The 20,398-nt window shown below is 40.0% G+C and overlaps 1 protein-coding gene across 1 annotated transcript; it reads right to left on the bottom strand.

Moving 5' to 3' along the window:
* Positions 1 to 757: 757 nt before the first annotated feature.
* PPRC1 (PPARG related coactivator 1) lies at positions 758 to 19,461 on the bottom strand. The gene is made up of 14 exons (XM_015813793.1): positions 19,334 to 19,461; positions 14,976 to 15,116; positions 13,972 to 14,124; positions 12,782 to 12,883; positions 9,616 to 12,361; positions 9,140 to 9,193; positions 8,539 to 8,593; positions 6,850 to 6,917; positions 5,356 to 6,211; positions 3,520 to 3,663; positions 2,436 to 2,502; positions 1,911 to 2,032; positions 1,566 to 1,717; positions 758 to 1,138 (listed from the first exon to the last, which is right to left on the bottom strand). The coding sequence occupies exons 1-14, from the start codon at positions 19,439 to 19,441 to the stop codon at positions 1,035 to 1,037; spliced, it is 4,872 nt and encodes a 1,623-aa protein (XP_015669279.1). The 5' UTR covers positions 19,442 to 19,461; the 3' UTR covers positions 758 to 1,034.
* Positions 19,462 to 20,398: the final 937 nt, after the last annotated feature.

Raw genomic sequence — 20,398 nt, 5'->3', positions numbered from 1 at the left:
TTTCATTGTTTGCTATAGAGATTCATAAAGATGAAAGAAGAATAAACTGAAAGGTTTAGGCAGGGATTCTTAGTAAGAGAACAAAGCAGCTAAGCCAGTGATGGCGAACCTTTTAGAGACTGAGTGCCCAAAAACTGGCCCCGCCCCTGCCCCGCCCCCACTCCGCTCCACCCTGCCTGCCCACAGGGCCACTCAACGCCTCCAGGGCCCATCGCAGATCGCCCAGGCAGCCCAGCAGCACCATGGCAGCCATGCCCTCTGCCCGCGCCCTGCAGCATCAACTGTGCATGTTGGGGCGTGAGGTCAGTGTCTTGTCTACACTGCCTGGCTGCCATGTCCTTGGCTGTGCTGCGCTGCTTGGGCCACGCTCGGGGGCAACTCTTCTGTAGGGGGGTTGCTGGTGAGGGGGTCACGGGGGGAGGCAAGGCTGGGGCAACAGCACGTGTGCCCACAGGGAGGGCTCTGAGTGCCGCCTCTGGCACCCGTGGCACAGGTTCGCCACCACTGTGCTAAGCTATCCAAGAAACTCAAAATGTTCTCTGCCTGTTTCATTCACAACCATGTAAAGCTTATGATCCTTTAAATAATGAATGCAGCTTGTAATTGCTCTATTGTTGCCATCTCCCTCCACCCCTACCTTCTGAATACTGGCCATTGGCTGTCTTTTTTTTTTTTTTTGGTCTAAGAAACTCTGAGAAACAAATATTAAAATTCATCCTTGTAGTGAAAGAGTGAGAAACAGCCATAGTTTTGTTAAGTCTGTAGTTGGAATTTTATTGTCTGCATAGCAATTAAGTGGACTAGAAATTGTCAATGTATTTCCATTCCTATCCCACTTGTTAAACAAAGGTCCTTCCCTTAAATAGCTTTTAGGAAAAACCCAGAATATTTTTTTTTATGTTTGTATTTCATTAAAAAAATCATGCTGGATACGGAGCTGGGCCGGAGGGGGGCTGTTTGCCCCTGCAACCAATCTGAGGTAAGGCTGGTGTAGGCAGATGCCTACTGGGCAACTGAGCCCAGGAGAACTAGCACTACCTCCGCAGACTTTGCTGAGCCTGCTTCAATAAGGTGTCAAAGTCAAGAGCATCGTATTTATTTTTCAGAAAGGCAGGTTGAAAGTCATCTTGGCTGGAATCTGAAACCACAAGAACAATAATACATCAGAATTAACAACCAGATATGCATATTAGAAATGTTAGTTCCTTACTCCACACAGACTTTAGTTCATTATAATTGGGTTTGCACATCATGTTAAGTCATTTTGTGGTCTGGTTTTTATTTAATGAGCTACATGAAGCCATAAAAAGTGTTATTTGTAACTCATTATTTATGGATCAATGCAATGTGATTTACCACAATATCTAAACCAGTGCACAGATAGGCTTTACAAGACAATATACAATGCAAACCAAACCAAACAGTACTTTAAGCCAAACTTTCTGTGTTTTCAATAGGGAGCACTTTCCAGATGTGTATCAGATTTTTGTTCAAATCTTCTGCACAAAAATGTATCAATTGGATGCCCAACATTTCAACTCTTCAGTCTCCAACCATGGACTCACCTAAGTCAGCGTAGCTTCTTTTACAGAACTGTCGACGTCCTCCAAAACCCAGATCAAAGGGCTGTTCATCAGGACGAAGCAGTGCATGTCCACCTTCTATAGCAGCAAAGGCATCTTCAGCGTATCGATAAGTCACAAAGCCAAAGTTATCCCTATCAAGTAGGACAGTTATGCATTAAAAGTCATAACTGTCATGATATACATAATGCAGGATAAGCAGGGAAGAAAGAGAAGAATGGCTGCTTTTTCTGAAAATCACATTTCTTTCTCTCCCTTTTACCATTAGCTCAATATTATCCAATAGGTTTGACACTTGCCCAAAGGAAAGTTAGATCTACCCCTTACCCATGCTCCCGGAAGTGCAGTGTGCAGTCTTCAATGTCCCCAAAAACAGAGAAACGATGTCGCAACTCTGATCGTGTCATCCTGTTGTGGATCTTACCAATGAAGACAACGCGGCGTTCCTCCTATGCACACAGTTCAGGGCCAGTATTCAGTCACAGTTCTATTATTTGGACACTTTTCTCTTGCCAGCCAATCCAACCCACATTCTTAGTAAACAATGATCTCAACTAATCCTTTCTAAGGTATGGATCACAATGAAACAGAGGTTATGATTGAATCTGAATTATTAAAACTGAATTGTAGTTGGATAATACTATTGGATTTAGCAAACAATATGGATTCTGCTCAATCCATGTCTGATATACAGAAATGTTTCTATATAGTGTGCTATCCTGCAATTCTTTTCTATGGAAGAAAATTCTACATAAAACAGACTTTTTTTTTTAAAAAAAGTAACTAATAAAAACAGCCTTATATGGAGATCGTATTCTTCCCACAATATTATTGTACAATAAACATACTCACGATTGCACGTTCTTTATATTTGTTTTTCTGCCTTTGGTAACGTTCATAGGAACTGCTAGAATTATAGCTTTAAAAAAAAACCAGAAAGACAAAATTACAGTTTTATTCAGTATTCATTAATAACCTTTCTTGTAAAAATAAAATGGCAGTAAACAGAAAAGAATGTTTTGATTCTTTGCTTAGGAAATGCAATCATGGGCCCATTTGATCTTTGAACAGAAATAAGACAAACACAGGCCCCAGGTGGCTTGCAAGAAAAAGTCTAAGCAATGATTCTAGGTATCTAGATGAAAAAATTGATAGTACAAGAATTGCTCATAGAGAAAAGAAATCACAGATTTTCCTATTGCATGCATTTTAGGTTAAACACAGTATTCTGGGTTATTTGAGAAAAAAACCAATTTAGTATGAAAAAAGTACTTATGGGAAGAAATATCATCCCAAAAAACCTCAGTGTTTAAAAACAACTTATTACTTTGCATTAGGTAGAATCTTTATATAATGTTTATGACGTTATATCTTGCCAAATATTTCAAGTAGAAGTGAGAAATTTCCAGACATTGCTGGACTTCCAACTTTAATTAGCATGGCAAATGCTAACAAATGCTAACAATTCTAGTTGAACATCATATAAAAGGCCAAGTTTTTTCCAGGCATGCTTGAAACTTTATAAACCAATGGGGAAAATACCCCCCCAAAAGAGAAGAAACTCTAAATTATGTTTAATTTGATTTCTTAGACAATACTTCAGCTTCTAAGATAGTTTGATTATAATATACTGTAGATTCTAGACCAGGGATAGGCAACCTTGGCTCTTTTATGACTCATGGACTTCAACTCCCAGAATTCTGCAAGTTGAAGTCCACAAGTCATAAAAGAGCCAAGGTTGCCTACCCCTGTTCTAGACCAATCCGTTTCACTCACTGTATATCATCTCATCCCCAAATAATAATTTGGGTTTGGATTTGGAGGTAAAGAGCTATAAAATAACAAGGATGTTCCAAAACCAGAAACTTTGCTAACACATTTCAATGCCTCAACAAGCTAGGAATCAAGGAGAGAAAGAACGATGCCATTTTCTCACCTTTTCCTGTAGCTATTCCTTCTGTGAGGAGAAGGGGACCGGGAGGATGATCGTGATCTGTAAGAGGAATTGGAGGGAGAGTGGGACCTGCCCCTTGAATGGCTCCATTTAGTGGAAGAAGAGCTGGAATTCCGTGAACGACATCTGGAAGGAGGAGGAAACCCAAACATGTTCCCCTATGAGAAGCCTATGGTTTGTACTTAGAAGGGACCGAGTTCCATTCCAAGAACCTCCAGTTAAAAAGATTAGTAGTAGGTGATGCAAAAGACCTCAATCTCTAGTTAGTTTAGGCACTACAGAGCTAAATGAACAAATAGTGTGACCCAGTACAAAAACAAATTACGTTGCAAGAAATAAACACATTGCTAACAGCACTTCAAACATATGTGCACCAGTTTTAAGCTATTTTATTCTTAAAGTAGAGGAAATACTGTTAAGTGCCGCATATGCTCAGATGCTACATTCTATTGCAAATTGGGAAATCAAGCTTTCTAAGTAGAAAGTATAAATTTATTTGCTTGATATATATTGGGTAAGTCAAGACTTTTGCGTTTTTTTATATTCCACTTATAGAAAAAAGTGATAAGATAATTCAGAAGAATGAGCAAGTCTGATAAGATTGATCTTCAAGCTGCCAATTCTGGAACAGTTTCTCACTATTTTCCCATGCTATAATAGAGAGATCACATACTAACTCATAATGTGATTCATTTAGTTTGTAACTTAATATATTGCGCTGAGCCAGTTGCTGGTGGTTGCAAGTAACAGTAAAATAGTTCAGCATATTATTTACTAAATTAAAGTTAAGAAAACCTTCAGAATAATAATAAACAAATAATAAACGAACAAACAAATTGAGCCAATGAAAGAGAATATCAAACCTAAATTGTGGTTTTCAAAAGAAAACAAAATTTAGACAATTAAAATAAAGACAAAAGAGAGCTAGAGACAAACTGAACAATTTACACATTATCTCCAGAAGGAGAAATTAAGTTAAATTGCTGAGAGAAAATCAGCATGAGCATACTTATTCAATAGAACATACACATACATACAGCCATTCCTAAAATATACATACAGCAGTCCTTCCTAAAACACATAGCCATTCCTAAAACAACAACCAGTTAACAAAAGGTGTAAAGAATTTATGACATTCTTTAAATGTCGTAAGTGGAGTCTATCATATGAGCCCTGGTGGTGCAGTGGTTAGAGCAGGGGTAGTCAACCTTGGCTCTTTTATGACTCGTGGACTTCAACTCCCAGAATTCCTGAGCCAGCTAAGCTGGCTCAGGAATTCTGGGAGTTGAAGTCCACGAGTCATAAAAGAGTCAAGGTTGACTACCCCTGGGTTAGAGTGCAGTACTGCAGGCAACTTCTGCTGACTCCCGGCTGCTAGCAGTTTGGCAGTTGGAAGTTTGACTCAGCCTTCCATCCTTCTGAGGTTGGTAAAAAGAGGAGCCAGATTGTTGGGGGCAATAGGCTGACTCTGTAAACTGCTTAAAGAGGGCTATAAAGCATTGTGAAGCGGTATATAAGTCTAAGTGCTATTGGTATTGCTATCAGAGATCCTCCCAATGGTGCTTTTCAAAAGGCAACTAGACTTTTGAAAAGCATCTTGGAGACAACTATGACCTGGATGATTGAGAATCTTCATAGACATCTATCAGAGATCATATTTGTGTCAACCATTCACGACCAATATTTTTTAACATTAATTTTGTTCAATTAGCATCTCTTCTTGAGCATGGGACCCCATGAAATAAAGCTATTATTTCAGCAAAAATTACACCTAATTCTTGAAATACTGAATCTATGTAAGGGGAAAATATTACTCACCTTCGCCAGTGTTTGGATGGTGGAGACCGAGAACGTGATTGTGACGAAGAAGAGGATGACGACGACGACGACGATGAAGATGATGAAGTATCACTGTCACCATCAGAGCTTGAACTGAAGGACCGGCTAGCATGGTTTCGTCGGCTTCTGCCCCTGTGGCTTTCCGGACTAGCTGATCTCTGTCTGCTCCGGTAGCATCTTAAGGAGCGTTTCGAAGCAAGAGGTTTCTCCTGTATCTCCTGAAGTTGCTGTAATGTTGATTCTCCTGAATCTCGGCAAGGGGATGCAGCCGGTGACAGCAGTACAGAGCATGGATCATCATTGCCCCCAGTCATGGACCTTGGAATAGTAGTCCGATGGTCTAATGCCTCTTTGCATGGATGTATAAGACTGGTCTCCAACAACGTTGAACTTGGGATAGTAGGTTTCAAGTCAGCAATAACAGTCCTGGAATCTTTGGTCTGGCCCTTGTTGGAATTAACATGGTTGGCAAATTCTCTAGGATTCTGACAAGTAGGAACTACAGGATTCAATCTAACAGCAGCAGGGGGCCTTTTTATATCAGCAGAGGTTTTTTGATCTAGCACTTGTCTTGTTAGGGTCTTAATAGGTTTTATAGTAATATCCAAGTTCTGTTTAATATTCCATCTGGCACCTCCCTTTGGCTGAGCAACAGTTAGTTGACAATAGTCATGCTCACCAGAGCCTACGTGGACAGGGGTTACAGCTTTCCAGTGGAATTTGTTTAGGGATTTCAAAAGCCTGGTATCTTTTTGGGACCCATCCTGTCCCGGTAATGAGACAGGTACCAAAGGTTTCCACAGCTGATGGGGTGGAGTGGCTGGAGGAGTCAAACCTGCATAAAAATGGAAAGAAGGAAATAGAGCATCAATTAAAACACAAAATCATGAGCTGAACAGATTATTTCTACTAGAACTGCTTAGTAAAGACTCATGCCATCCCCAGCAAACCACCCTCCTCTACTATGGAAAGCAGTATAAAAGTATTTAAACTATTTTCTATACCTGTGTAGTATTCTCAAAACCTGTATGAATACCCACTTTTTATATCTTCATCTTATCTCCCTCCACAGTCATAACAGAACAGGCTTTCTTTAGATCAGGGACCGGTTCCATGGAGAAAGGTTTTTCCATGGACCAGAGAGGGTGTGGTTTTCTGTGCTGCCTGCATCCCACAGATGGGGCTTTGCTTGTTTGTGCGGACCAGTTGTTGGCATGCTGCGGACCGCTGCTGGTCCGTCGACCGCGGGCTGGGGACCCCTGCTTTAGATAAACTCTTCAAAGTCCCTCCATGTACTTCAGGAACTGTTCAATGGGATATCTTAAAAATATACTAAGGTGCTTAAGGAAGTTTGTTATGCCAAAGAAAGTATCAAACATCACAAATCCTTTATCATCCTCTCAGTGACCAAAAGACTCCTAGGAAAGAGATTTGTTGGTTTTTCCATTTCAGAATTCCCCAAAGGAATTTTACCTGCAACATTGATGAGCTCTGGTGCATGAAGCCGGTCCACCATTTTCTTTTCCCATTGTAACTCAGACCTGAAAGAGGAAACAAAGTTCCACCTCTCAACAATATTCTCCACAGTTCCCTACCTAGTATATAAAGCACCAAAACAAAGAGTGCTAGAGCTTCTTAGTGGCATAAGAGGAAATTTAAGTCAAGATGCCCTAGCTTTGACTAACCTGTTTTGCCTATTTCCTAACATAATATTACAGGTGGTCCTTGACTTACAACCATTCATTTAGTGACTATTTGAAGTTACAATGGCCCCAAAAAGTGACTTACAACAGGTCCTTGCACTTACAACCATCACTGCACTCCCATTGTCATGTGATCTAAATTTGGGTGCTTGGGAAGCAGTGTATATTGACAATCAATAAAGAAGAATAGTTCAGGATTGAATTGAGGGGTCCTTGACACTCTATGACCTTGGTTGTTTTCTTACAGACATTTTATTACCCAAACTAGGTAACATCAGTGCTAGTAAGGAGTGGGATTTGCTCTAAATTTATATTCTAATGGCTTGCCCTGTCAATGTTGGTGGGGGTGGTCTTAGAGGTTCTTTGGTTGGGCTGTTTCCTGTTGGCTTGTTTGGCAGGTCCTTGATTGTGGTATTGTTTACTTGATTGTTGGTCTGATGCTAATCTTAAGAGTTAATCTAGGCCAGTGATGGCGAACCTTTTAGAGACCGAGTGCCAAAATTGCAACCCAAAACCCACTTATGTATCGTCAGATGCCGGGTGGGCGTGGCCCATTGGGTGGGTGTGGCTGCGGTGGTAATGGCAGACTGGGTGGGACTAAAAAGTTCAATCAATCAATTCCAACTTTGCGAGATCTTTTTTTTCCCCTGAGAAGTTGAAATAGATTCTTTTTTTTTTTTTTTGCACACAGAGGCGGAGGCCTAAAGCGAAAAGGTTTTATAAAACCCAGCTGAAGGCCTAGGACTGGGGCGATGGCGTGCGTGCCCACAGAGAGGGCTCTGCGTGCCACCTGCGGCACCTGTGCCATAGGTTCGCCACCACGGATCTAGGCTCATCTGGATGCTGATTGCTGGTAGGAGGTATTTTGGGTTTTTTGTTCTTGTTTGGCTTGATGATAATCTCTTTTGGGTAATATGTAGATATTGTTTATGTGTCTATTGATGGCTAATTTGTCAGAGTGCTAGGCTTCTAGAAATTCCCTAGCGTTTTTGGACCTAGCTTGGACTAGGATGGTCAGTTTCCCAGTTGAAACTATGGTTAGGTCTGTTCATATGTTGTGAAATTAAAAACGTTTCATCATGTCTTTTGAATAATTGGTGTTCATGGATGCATTCTGCCGGTCTTCTGCTTGTTTGTCCTACATAGTGGCTGTTGCAGTCATTACACCGTATGTTGTAGATAATTCATGTTTTCTTTTGGGGCTGCTGGGTCTTTTGGTTTACTTAGGATATTCTGAAGGGCTTTAATTGGCACAAGCCAACTAAAGTCCTTCAAAACATCAGAAGACATAATGAAAACTCTTTAATTTCAACTTAGGCAAAAATATCGTAATGCTTACTATGACTCATTTAACAACGACCTTGCTTAACAACGGAATTCTGATCCCAATTGTGGTTTTAAGTTGAGGACTACCTGTATTAAGTTGCCAAACAGAAACAGGATAAAGGCCTATGCTTACCCATTATTCCCTGTAGATTTATTTTTCTTTAATACAGTAGATGCTTCTGTTTTGGCTGAAAAACAGTGACAACAAAAAAAGTCAAATATATTACAGCAGTAGCCCTAAGGCAAGATCTGATTCTAAAACACGGTGCTTAATCAAGGTGATGCTACTCTAATAAAGTAGGAACAGATCTGTTAAACATCTAAGCTTTAATTATTTAAAAAATGCTTCAAATTCATCATGAGCACAAAGCACTTTGAAAAGATAAAACAAAAATACTGCTAGAACAAGAAAACCAGGGAGGTATCTGACGAGGGAAGGAGAAAGAAGTATAATCCTGCATCCTAAACAATGCGTAAACACATTGTGGTTTGTAAATAAGTTTATGGCTTCGCATGTGGTACAAACCCAAGCAACTCTCACTTAATAATCTAGGGTTAAACAAATCAGACCTGAGTACTAGACTGAAACTCAGCCACAAATTAATGAAAAATCCTTTGAAGCTGGAAGGTATTCCTTGATCCTTTGGATACCTTTAGGCAAAAAAAGTTAAATATTTTAATGGCACCAAACATAAAGTCAACATCTTGGTTTACTTGCCCTGTTTAATTCTCACCTTCAATCTTTTCAAATTGCTCTAGCAGGCTAGGTAGGTCAGAAGCCTCAATTCCTAAGGGAGGAAAAGAGATATTAATTTTACACACACTGGCCAGTGCTCTGTAACTTCACAGAACAAGTTTCATTGGCTCAAGTTGTACACAGATTCTGCTCACTGTCCCTCTTCTCCCAACCATGTCAGCAACTGGGATGGGTTGGGAGAAATAAGCAACTTTTTTGACTGAGTATGTTAGAGTATATGTACATGGGTATCAAAACACAAAATACTGAACTTTATATAAGTTGCAGTTTTAAAAAAAATATTAGCAATCCCTGGACAAAGAGAGAATAGAAGAATATTGCTTTCACAGACAGCACAACCCCAGAGCATCTTCAAATGGAACTATTTGTGTCTTAAGCTTTAACCCCATATATTACTGCCAACATTCCTTAGCCATGTTCAGTAAAGTCACTTTCAATAACACAAACACTCACCAATCTCATTGATAAATGAGTGAAAAAGATCTTTATCATGCTTATGCTGTGCAGAGTTGATGAAAGGCTGGTTTTTCCACATGGATGATGATGTTTTCTTGGAAAGATGGCCATTTTTCTGTACTTTCTGGGGCCCTGATAATGTTGAGGGATTGGGAGCAACAAGGGCATGTTCTGTGACATCTGATTGGATTTCAGCTGGTTCCTTTTGTTTTCCAGGTGCCAAGGAAACTGAAAGGAAAGAATGTCCCTCTGCTGGTGGCTTCTTGTTGTTCTGAGCCACAGTAACAGTAGTAGTTTCTACAAAGTCAGAGAGTTCAGGGTTCTTCTCTATAAGCTGAAAGTCTTCTTTTGAGAGCTTCAGTTTACCAGCAGATTCTCCCAGTATTTGATGAGAAGGGGGCACAGGAAGGGGCACCCCTAAGGACTGCAGGGCAGAACTTTTGCTCCCGTGCTGAGTCGATGCTGTTTCTTTTGAAGGCTTATCAACTGATGGTGACAAAGGCAGTTTCTCCAATGACTGAGAACTGCTTGAAGTTACTTCAGTTTGAGACTGAACTGTAGAGAGCTGTGTTTGTCTTCTTGGATCAGATATTTTTCTGGGAGCTGCCCTGATTGCTGAAGGAGCTTCTACTTGGCATATCTGGACAGGCAGGCTTTGACTTTCACTGACCATGTTTTTAAATCCAATACAGGAGGACTCTGGTGCTAAAGCTGTACTTTGCTGGCCAGGAAATCCATCAGAAAGAGATGAAGCAGGTAAAGTGCCAACCTGAGGACTTTGCCTCAGACTTCCTTGATCTCCATATGGGATAGGCAACACTGGAGGTGGCACTGGTATTCCAGACCAGTAGGAAGACTGTGGCAGTGGAGCCCACTCAACAGAGCCATAAGGCAGGGCTGGAACAAAAGGCAAAGGAACAGGTGGGGGAGGCCACGTTGGAGGGAGTAAGGGGGGGACTGTATGGAAGACAGGAGAACAAGCTTCAGTAAGAGGTGGTGGTGGTGGCAAACTTTGGTAATTAGCTGGTAGAAGAGCAAAGTGAGACCATGAAGATCCTGCTGGTTGGGATGAGCCCAAATTGTAGTGGTTAGGAGGAGCTGGTAGGAAAGTATCTCGGGCTGGTGGCACATGAGGTACGGACAATGCTGGAGGCACTTGTGGCCCAATGTGAGAAAAAGCACATACTTTACTAGCAGGCACTACAGCAATAGGTGTAGGTGAAGGAAGCCGCGAAGATGGAGACTGAGAACCTCCGCAGACATTCTGCGAAGATGGAGGATCTCTTTGTTTCAGAGTTGTAGCGGAAGAGAGCATGGAAAGGGTCATGGCACTTGCTTTGTCATCAGGGGCAAGAGTAGTGGGGGAGGCGGCAGGTTTTTCAGGTTCCTTTGCAAGTTTAGGTGCTGCAGCTTTGGTGGGTGGCAGAGCTCTCAGGCAAGGAAGGTCAGCCAACTCTGTAGGGAAATTGGGAACGCTGGGCCACTTGCTGGCACTCTGGTTCTCTCTGGTGTTCTGGATACTGTCATTATTAGACGGGCGCTGCTGCCGGCGCTGCCTGTATTCACTCAAACTGAGAGGCCGAGGTTTAGTTTCCCTTGGAGGGCAGATGAGTTCCTGATTTTCAAAGTAAGGTGTATCCTTGGTCGGCTGTCCTGTAAGATCCGTCGTGCAACCAGGGAGCATTTGGGAAGTTTCTGAGCTAGACATTTCAATCATTGGTAGGAGGAACTGGCTTTTTTCATGGGGTTCTCCTGGGACATCCCTCTGGACTATAGGCACAAGGTCTGCATTCCCTAGATTTTGTGTGGGCTCCTCTGCATATGGCACATTCCTTGCACTTACTAAGCTTGACAGAAGTGGATTTTTGGATCCTTCCTCCCTCACACATTTTGACCATTCTACTTGAGTTTCAAGCATTTCCTTTGTCTGAGATACTTGATTTAGGAGCAATTTTTTCCTTCCAGTTTTCTCTAGTTCTTTTTTTTGAAAACTAGAGTCTGTCATAGACTTCTTTGCATCAATCCTGGTCTGCATTTGAGGACAGGCAGACACTTGTTGGCAGTTTATGGTCTTGTGATACTTTGTTTCCTCTCTGGATTTCTTTCTCTTCTTCTTTTTAATATTTGTAGATACCTGACCCTTCTTTGAGGCATTTTTTGGAGCCACTGAGGCAGGCACAGGTGTATTGTTTTCATTATCTGTTGATTTCTGAGTGTCCTCTATCTGTAGATGACCATCTTTTATGTTTGGAAGGATAGCATTAACTACCTTCCCATCTTGTTTGTATGAGTCAAGCTCAGGCAATTCTTTTCCCATCATGATCTCTCCACCATCAGGCATTATTTCTAAGACAAGTGGGCCTGTGAGATTCTTCTCAGCAAGGGACTGATTATCAGAAGTCAGGCATACAGTGAGGGTGGGCTGGCAGTAAGAGTGCATTGATCTCACTAATTCATCAAGGGAAATATTTTCTGCGGCAATGATATAGGGATCATCACATTCATCAAGGTCTCTCTCAGGTTCCATCTCCTTCACAACTGCCGTAAAACTTTCCCTGCATCCTTGTGTGACCTCTTCTTCCTCTCCATCACTGCTCTGTAGCACAGGTGATTCTTGTTCTCTATTCTTGAAGAGCTTCTGTTCCTCCCAGAATGCTTTGTTACTCACATTGTTTGAAAAAACTGAAAGTTTGGGATAACTTGAAGATAATGAGAAGGGAATGCCGGTAGTACTGGCTTCAACCTAGGGAAATACGAATCAAATAAGAGATTATGCAACAAAGTAAAAACAACTGAAAGTAACCAAAATACTGTTGGAAAGGTATTTCTGACAACCCCGCAATTTTACTAAAGGGTGCTTAAACTATATCTATGAAACATAGCCCGCAAAGACTGAAACAGAGAATATACCCACTCCTTTCATTCTACTAGCTTGTATGACTGCTAAATCCTCAAACGTGGGGATATATAGCATAAAGATTACACTTGGGCAACCCTTTTCTACTGTACTGGAATTTAATATTAGTGTAGCTTTTAACCCAGCAGGTTACATGCAAAAGAGAGCATACAACAAATCTTGATCAAGATTCTTTTTCTGAGCAGAAATTAAAGGTAGCAGAATCAATTAGAGCCACCTATGGCTGTTTTCACAAAATATTATCACCTTCTTTGACATAATGGTGCACAGTCCAGGCTCCTGGAAATCCTCAATATTGTGTAAGTCTTGTTCATCGGGTGTCAGAGAAAAACTAAGAAATCTCTGAAACTGATGGGGAAAAAATAGTTTGGAAATAACACAACTTACAGTAATGATCCATTTTCATTACATCAAAATACAAGAAACCTCATGCTTGTTTGAGATACTGAGACTGGGAAATACCAAAAATAATAACTCAAAGGCACATTAAACATCTTTCCTTATCTTTAATCAGATGCAAGGTAGTTCTTTAACATCTCTTATGTACCTTGCAAACACCATAACAATATTAAATAGATACATTTGAGCAATAGAGGGCACTCTTACTCTGCAGAGTTCTCAATACAGTATGTTAGATTTGATAAATCTGGATGCAATTTAAAGAGAAAATTAAACTGCAGACACCTCTGATAAGTGGAGAAGCCTCTATAATTTTCAACAATGGTGATAAATATTACCCTGCGGTTGAGATTTTGTCTATGAAAACCAAAAGCTGCTAACTGAGAGTAGAAAGCAATTCCTCACAGATTACTAACGGGATGAAAGTACTGAGTTAGTAAACCATCCAAACAAACAAAAATGTTGCAGGAAATATTTCAGGTCAAAGAAAGAACATATGAGGATCATTTATATCCCACTCAAGAGAAAACATGCAAATTAATTTGATACGAATCAGACATTATTAAATTATTATTAAATTTATTTGCTGCCCATCTCGTAATTCAAGGAGACTCTCAGCAGCTTATAGCAAGAGTTGAGTAGAGTAGATAAAGCAGTAATTCCAGTGGTGGGATTCAGCCAGTTCGCACCAGTTCGGTATAACTGGTAGCTAATTTTTTGTTGCCCAGGCTCAGATTGGACTTCCGGAAGCGGCATCCACACAGAGAACAGGTTGTTCACATATTTGAATCCCACCACTGAGTAATTCCAAATATTTACAAGGGCAAAGTTAATGCTGTATTAGATTAGATCCAACTTGGTTTTGATTGGTTTTAGTTGTTTTGAATTGTTGTTTTAAATATTATAGGCTTATACAATCTAATTGAAGAACTATGGGACATATTAAGAAATATAAATAACCATTTTTAATTAACCTTCCAGAGATGAAGTACAATAACTATTAGGATGACTTAACATTCAATTGAATATCATCATACCGAAGAATTCTCAATTTCTCTGGGTGATGTTAGCAATTCAGATTCAGGAATAGGGTCAAAGGGAGACAGAGTCTCATCATCCGTGCTATCAAGAATATCTGTTATTGCCGTCAACAGGGAAAGTTCATTCTCTGCATCCATGTGGCTTTTTACCTGTTATTAGAAGAACAAGCCACAGTAGAAATATTATCCAATAACACTATTGCTCCCAATCACCCTGCCCCAACTCAGTCATCTTCACATGTGTTGACTGTACCCATCTGATTGAACCATGAGAATGGAAGATTGATCATCCTGGCTGTCCATCACATCTGAAAGGTAGGGTTGTTTTAAATTTACATAGTAAAGAAATCAGATACATGGACTCTGAAGTCAAAATCCCAGACTTTTTAACATCAAACAATCAATAATTGGAACATAAAAGCCTGAAACGTAGAGATAAAAAAAATTAGTACCTACGTCTATTCTAACCTGTTCCACAAATACAGAAATTGAAGTGTGATATCAAGAACTAATACTTTTAAAACTATTATTCTGCTTCTCTATGGCCCCAATTTTATACTAATAATTTACCAAGGGCAAATTGAGAGCATCAGAAAAACAGAAACTCTGACTTTCATTCCAGGAAAATACGAGCTGAAGTCTGAATAGTCAGCATCTCAGTTTCAGGATTCTGGCACAAGAAAAGTGTCAAAGAGTCCAACCTCTGGGCTTCTTTCATTTTTAAGACCATGTCCTCTCATATTGTGCTGAGAAAACTACACAAGTGAATATGAGGAATTCAATATATAACTGTTATCTGTTCAAGATAAAACCACTTATTAGGCTGAAGTACTGTAGATCTTCTATAGACCAAACACTGCTGTGCGTCACAGAACTCCCCCTCCCACGTAAGCTATGTTTGCTTTCTTTTAGGGCTTTACAGTAGCCCATCCTGGTTTATGTTACCATGCACAAAGCAATTCAGAAGCAAGTCATCTCTAAGCACACATAATATACCGCACCTCAGTCAAACTGCTGAAATCTTCAATGATGGAAATGACAGAAGAGTCTAAGTAGTCCTGCATTGTTTCCAGGAATTCCCCAGCTTCAAGGATGGTTTCTGCTTCCAAAGATGCCAAGTGCAAATCCTCTGCCAGTAAACACTGGAGGGAGAAGATACAGGAGAAGGGAGGGACAATAAAAATAAATCAGATGAGAAGAATGAAAATAGCTAAACGTGAATTAAGCATTATCTTCCAGGGCACAGAATAACTCCCTCCAGTATCCAAGTTAAATGAGGAACTGAATGCTAGTTGTGCTTAACAGCAATAGAGGGAGGCAAACAAGTTCTTGCAACTGCCAGATGTGTTCTTGTCATGTCTCAGTTTCTAGAATTTGGGAACTTTACAATTTTCATCCATCATTAGTTTTCTTAACCAATGCTTTCATTTTCATTATTATCAAAATACCTGATGTTTTGGAGTGTTATGTTTTGTATCCAGGCTGCCCAAAAGCTTAGATTTAGAGGCTGGACTTTTAAAATAAAACATTCTATTTCTGAGACTCAAATCTACTCTTCTGCAAAAATAGTCTTCTAGTTTATCAGACCCATATGTGCAATTTATGCAAACTTTTTCAACCAAGACTATCTACAATCCTGCACCTATGTCATCAAGCACAATGCAAAACAAATTACTCACTGAAGAAGCTCACTGAAGTTTTTAATCAGATAAGCAGGATGCTTTAATTGCAGAAAGTTGGGAAGACCAAGACATGATTGCGTCTCTTCCCATACTCTTTTGCTGATTAACCTGTAATAGTCTCTCTCATCCTGTTGCATTGTAGATGAGATAGAACAACTCCCAGTTATCCCAATTAACATGAAGGTTTACAAACAAGAACCAAGCTTTCAAAAATACACATACAAATGTTTAAACAGCATCAATTTTAATGCAGTTATTAACATCTACTCCTGTAATTCTGAAGATGAATTTACAGTTAAATACTGGCATGCTGACACTAGGAAGCCAGGGACAGGAGGAGAAGGCAAATATAATACTAAACCACTTTTTTACCACAGCTGAGAAAACTTGTTCACATTGTCATCAGACTTTTTTTTTACCTATGGCATACTGAGCTTTAATTGGTTTCCGAGGGCTAAATTGTGAGAAAAAACATGGGGGGGGGGGGGAGATACTAGTTACTGAAAGCAAAGGTTCACATATTTGCCACAAACACATATGTAGCCTTAGATCATTCTTTTCCATAAATAAATGAATAAATACTTTTGGCCATTAGTTTAATTGGGTTCCCTTTATCTAGATTTAGGACTTGTTTGGGGTTATATTTATGGAGTAATACTGAAAATTGAAAGGGATTCACAAACTTTTAAACATCACTGTACATCCCCCAGTGTTTCTTATTATTGAGTATGCTCAGCCACATTTGTAGAGCTGCACTCCCAGGAGTCCTTGGTGCTCTCTGAGCTTGTTTCCTTGCAGATATTTCATTACCCAAACTAGGTGACATCATCAATGGTATTGCACTGCTATTACACTGATGTTTCCTAGTTTACCTAATGAAACATCTGCAAGAAAATAACCAAGCTCAGAGAGCACCAAGAACACCTCATTTCAACCTGAGCTACAAATATTCTCCTCCTTTATTGGAGCTGCATATTGAATATTCATGCTGATAGAACTAATACAGTTCCCCCACTATTCCCTCATCCCTCAAAGAAAGTGGACATCTCTAGAATAAGAGATGTGTTCTTAAAGAATACTATCTGAACATCACTATTTTGTTGTGAAATAAAAAAGTACTATAATTACACTTCTGGCATAAAAGTAATGCAGTGTAGAAAACAGAAAAACTAAAGAAGCCTTAATACTGTTTATCAATGAATTTACCTAAAGTTGGCATTAAGATGCTCACTACATTTCTCTCTCTGAAAATACTTTCTAGTACAAAAATATTACTTTTAATTCTGTCAACTGAATGTGAAATTACTCAAAAGAATTTCTTTCAAATTTTACAAGGTGAGGCTTCAGATTCTTTGCTACAAACTAATGAGATTAGTTAAAGCACTCTCTAATGATGATTGAAGTGAAATTTCAGAAATTATAAACTACTACAAGACTCAAATCCATCATTTGGTTTGCTTTCACAGCTAATTACCAATGTAATCTTAGACACAAAATTTAAAGGGTTATCATTTCACATCTTTGGCATCCAGATTTATGAGTGTACCCAGTTTCCAGTTCTCTAACTTCCAAAGCTCATGCTTACTTACGGTAATTATTAGTCTGTGACCCAACAGAGAAAGACCAATACCTCTGAAAGGCACTATGCTAGGGGAAGACTGCCCCAAGCAAACAAATGGGAGAAGCAACACTTTAGTTTCATAAACTTGGGGGCACTTCACTGTTATTCATCATACCACATTCAACAAGCCCAAAAAGTTCCAAAGAGCCAATCTTTGAGCCAAGTTTCAATATGACACTCTATATATTACATATTACTAAATGTATTTATTAAACACATTTATATAGTAATATGGTTTGCAATATGTTTAAGAAAAGCATTATTTAAATTGTGTGATGAAGGAAAATACAGTTTAAACATTGTTCAAACAAAACTCCTGAAGAGTTTGTTTAAAGCTTTAAATCACCCATTTTCAAGCTGCGTAACACAATACCTATGCTTTGTTTTAAAGCTCCCTTTTTTCTGGGTTTCTTTTCCCACTTCCAAGTCTTTTTATTGACATTAATTCTCTGCCCTCCTTTCCACGTTCTCTTGTCTTCTGATCAGACCCTACAGAATTGGGAAGATGTCAGGCAGAAAACAGATGACTGTGCTTGGGTAGAATTAAAAAAAAACTTACCATTGTGCAAAACATATTAAGCTTGCACAGAAAATATTAACTTCCAAAGATAAAGTATTGAGCAGCAAAAAAGGTAGTTGATTCAAGGCAAAACTGAATTATTGCTCCAACCTATTTAAGAATGTGAATCAAACAGCCTCAGTATTTTGTATTCTGAGGGAATGAGTTACATCTTAATTTAATTACAAAAGACTGGTAACTTAGCATTTAAATTTAACTATTATTTAGCACAGCAACACAAAATGTTTTCTTTTTTTCTCATGGCTATGGCACAATCTCCAATCATACTCAGTGGAAGATAATGTGTAGCAGGAAAAAGCATGGAAGAGCAGGAGTTTCAGCAGACTTTTCAAGTGAACAGACTGCTAGACAGCAAGCTCATTATTTCTATTTGTCATTCTAGTACAATAGTATAGTAAGTTTCCATAAATGACTTCTCTTAAAATGGCTTTCTAAAGAGAAATGATTTTGCTGCAAATTACTTTTTAAAAAAAAATTAATTTAAAGGGGACAAGGCATTCAGGATTATGCACACAAAATGATTTTTACATACAAGAATTAAAAAAGAACTGCTGAGAGAGAGCATCATTAAATGGGGCTGAACAGGATCAGCAAGTGGGAGGATATGAACACACCCAGGAACGAAGAGGGGAGAACAGAGTAGTTAAGCAGGCAAAAGCACTGGAATTCATTTTTACATAGGAGAATACTTTCTAGTTGGTGCACCTCCATCAGCCTATTAGATATACCCCGGTCTCCCACTTCCTTAAATTCCTTTAAGGATTTTTTTTAGCACGTTGGGGGAAGGGGACAAACCAAACGAAAGTTTTAAAAGTCGATGGAAAAATTAAAGCCACAAAGAGTACCCTTTTGATAAACAATTCAAAACAATAATTGAAACCCACGACTCGATTAAGCAGCACTCTAATCTTACAAACAGCTTTCCTTTTTGCACCTTTTTTCAAGGACCCCAACCAAGACCGAAATGCTCCACAACTCAAAAAGTGTGACTCCACGCCTTGCCACACCTAGCGATTCCAGGATTGCATTTGCCTAAAGCTCTCGACTTTTATTGTCCCTGCACCACGAGGGAGACGGTCTTCAGAAAGCCCCAAATTCCTGAACTGCAGATAGTCCATCCTGGGCATCTGCTCCACCACGCTAATTTTGCCGCACATCGTCCGCCCATTCCAGCCCGCCAGTCCACCATTACCAACTGTATCGAAGCTCAAGCAAAATGGCCACCAACTAGGATAGAGCAGCCAAAGCATCGCTTTTTAGCTTCTCAAAGCTCCTTTCCCTGAGCAGCTTTTCTACCGCATTCTTCCCAGTGCCTCCATTCCAAAGCCCCCGCAGCCCGCGTTCCCGCTGCCGCTGCTGCCGCCAGTGCCACCTCCCTATGCCAGACACACCGCTTCCACGTGTCCATCTAGCGTTACCCGACCCGGCTGAATGAAACTCTCAAGTTCAGTTCCGAGGAACCAGACCGGCCGGTACCTGCGTAGAAGAAAAGCTATTGCCCACCAAAGGCTCCGAGGCAGCTCGCATGGGGAGGGTTCCCCCAGCCCCAGCATGTCCCGCACCGCCGCCCCACAGGGCCGCCATCTTGGCACCTCCTCACAAATAGCTTCAGAAGCCCGGCCGGCACTGTAGAACTATATTTCCCAGGAAACAACGCAACTGAAAGCAGAGCAGGCGAGTTTTGTGAAGCAAAGTATGCTGGGAAATATTCTCCTAAGTGTCGTGGGCATTTTTTTTTTTTTGTTCTGTACTAAACGGTAAATTCCGTTCAAGTTTACAGTAACAAGGCAGTTAAAGAGTTTTACTTATTTGGTATAGTGATGCATGAAAAGAAAAAGAAGAAACGTAAATGGTAGGTTATAATTTAGATTTGATATTTAGTATTCCTCTGGTTCAAACACAACGATTTCTTCGGGAAATAATTGCGGGCTATAATTTTCTAAATATACTCAATTTACTAAATTAAAATTACCCTTTGATTAGGAGAGATGAGGATCTTTGAATGCCAGCAAAACGGAAACACATTTTTTTTCTGAAATTCTCTTAACCCACGTTACCAGTAATGGGTACAAATGTAAGAATAAAGGATGCAATTCCTTTGCGAGATTCAGCAGTGATCCTATACGAGACATTTCCGAGTAAGCGTGCACTGAGTTACGTGCGTAGCATGTTACTTAACACGTTAAATTATCCACTTGTTCATTTAAATTTGATGGGGCAGAACTAATTGGTGTTCCTGGTTTTGACATAGATGTAGCTCTTAATAGGTTCCTAGCTACATTCTGTAACGTATCTACTGTACTTTAAAATCTTCTCGCCTTTTGCTCAAAACGCTGCAGGAGGCAGCAAAAGCGATTGTGGTTCAGCTCTGCTTAAGACGGAAGCCATTTTGCACAGTCTGATGTTTCAGCTTCGTCTCAGTCGTGGACATCCCACCATCCAATTCAAAGAGTAGCTGACAACATCATCTCCACCTCTTTGTAGCCTGATTTTCCCGCGGTTAGCAGCCGGAAGTTAACACCCTCCCGCTTCGTATCGTGG

The sequence above is a fragment of the Protobothrops mucrosquamatus genome, unplaced genomic scaffold, assembly GCF_001527695.2.
Source record: "Protobothrops mucrosquamatus isolate PMUCROS unplaced genomic scaffold, P.Mucros_1.0 scaffold195, whole genome shotgun sequence".
NCBI lineage: Eukaryota > Metazoa > Chordata > Lepidosauria > Squamata > Viperidae > Protobothrops > Protobothrops mucrosquamatus.
Note: the sequence above shows the minus strand (reverse complement) of the source record. Positions and strands in the feature narration are given on the sequence as shown.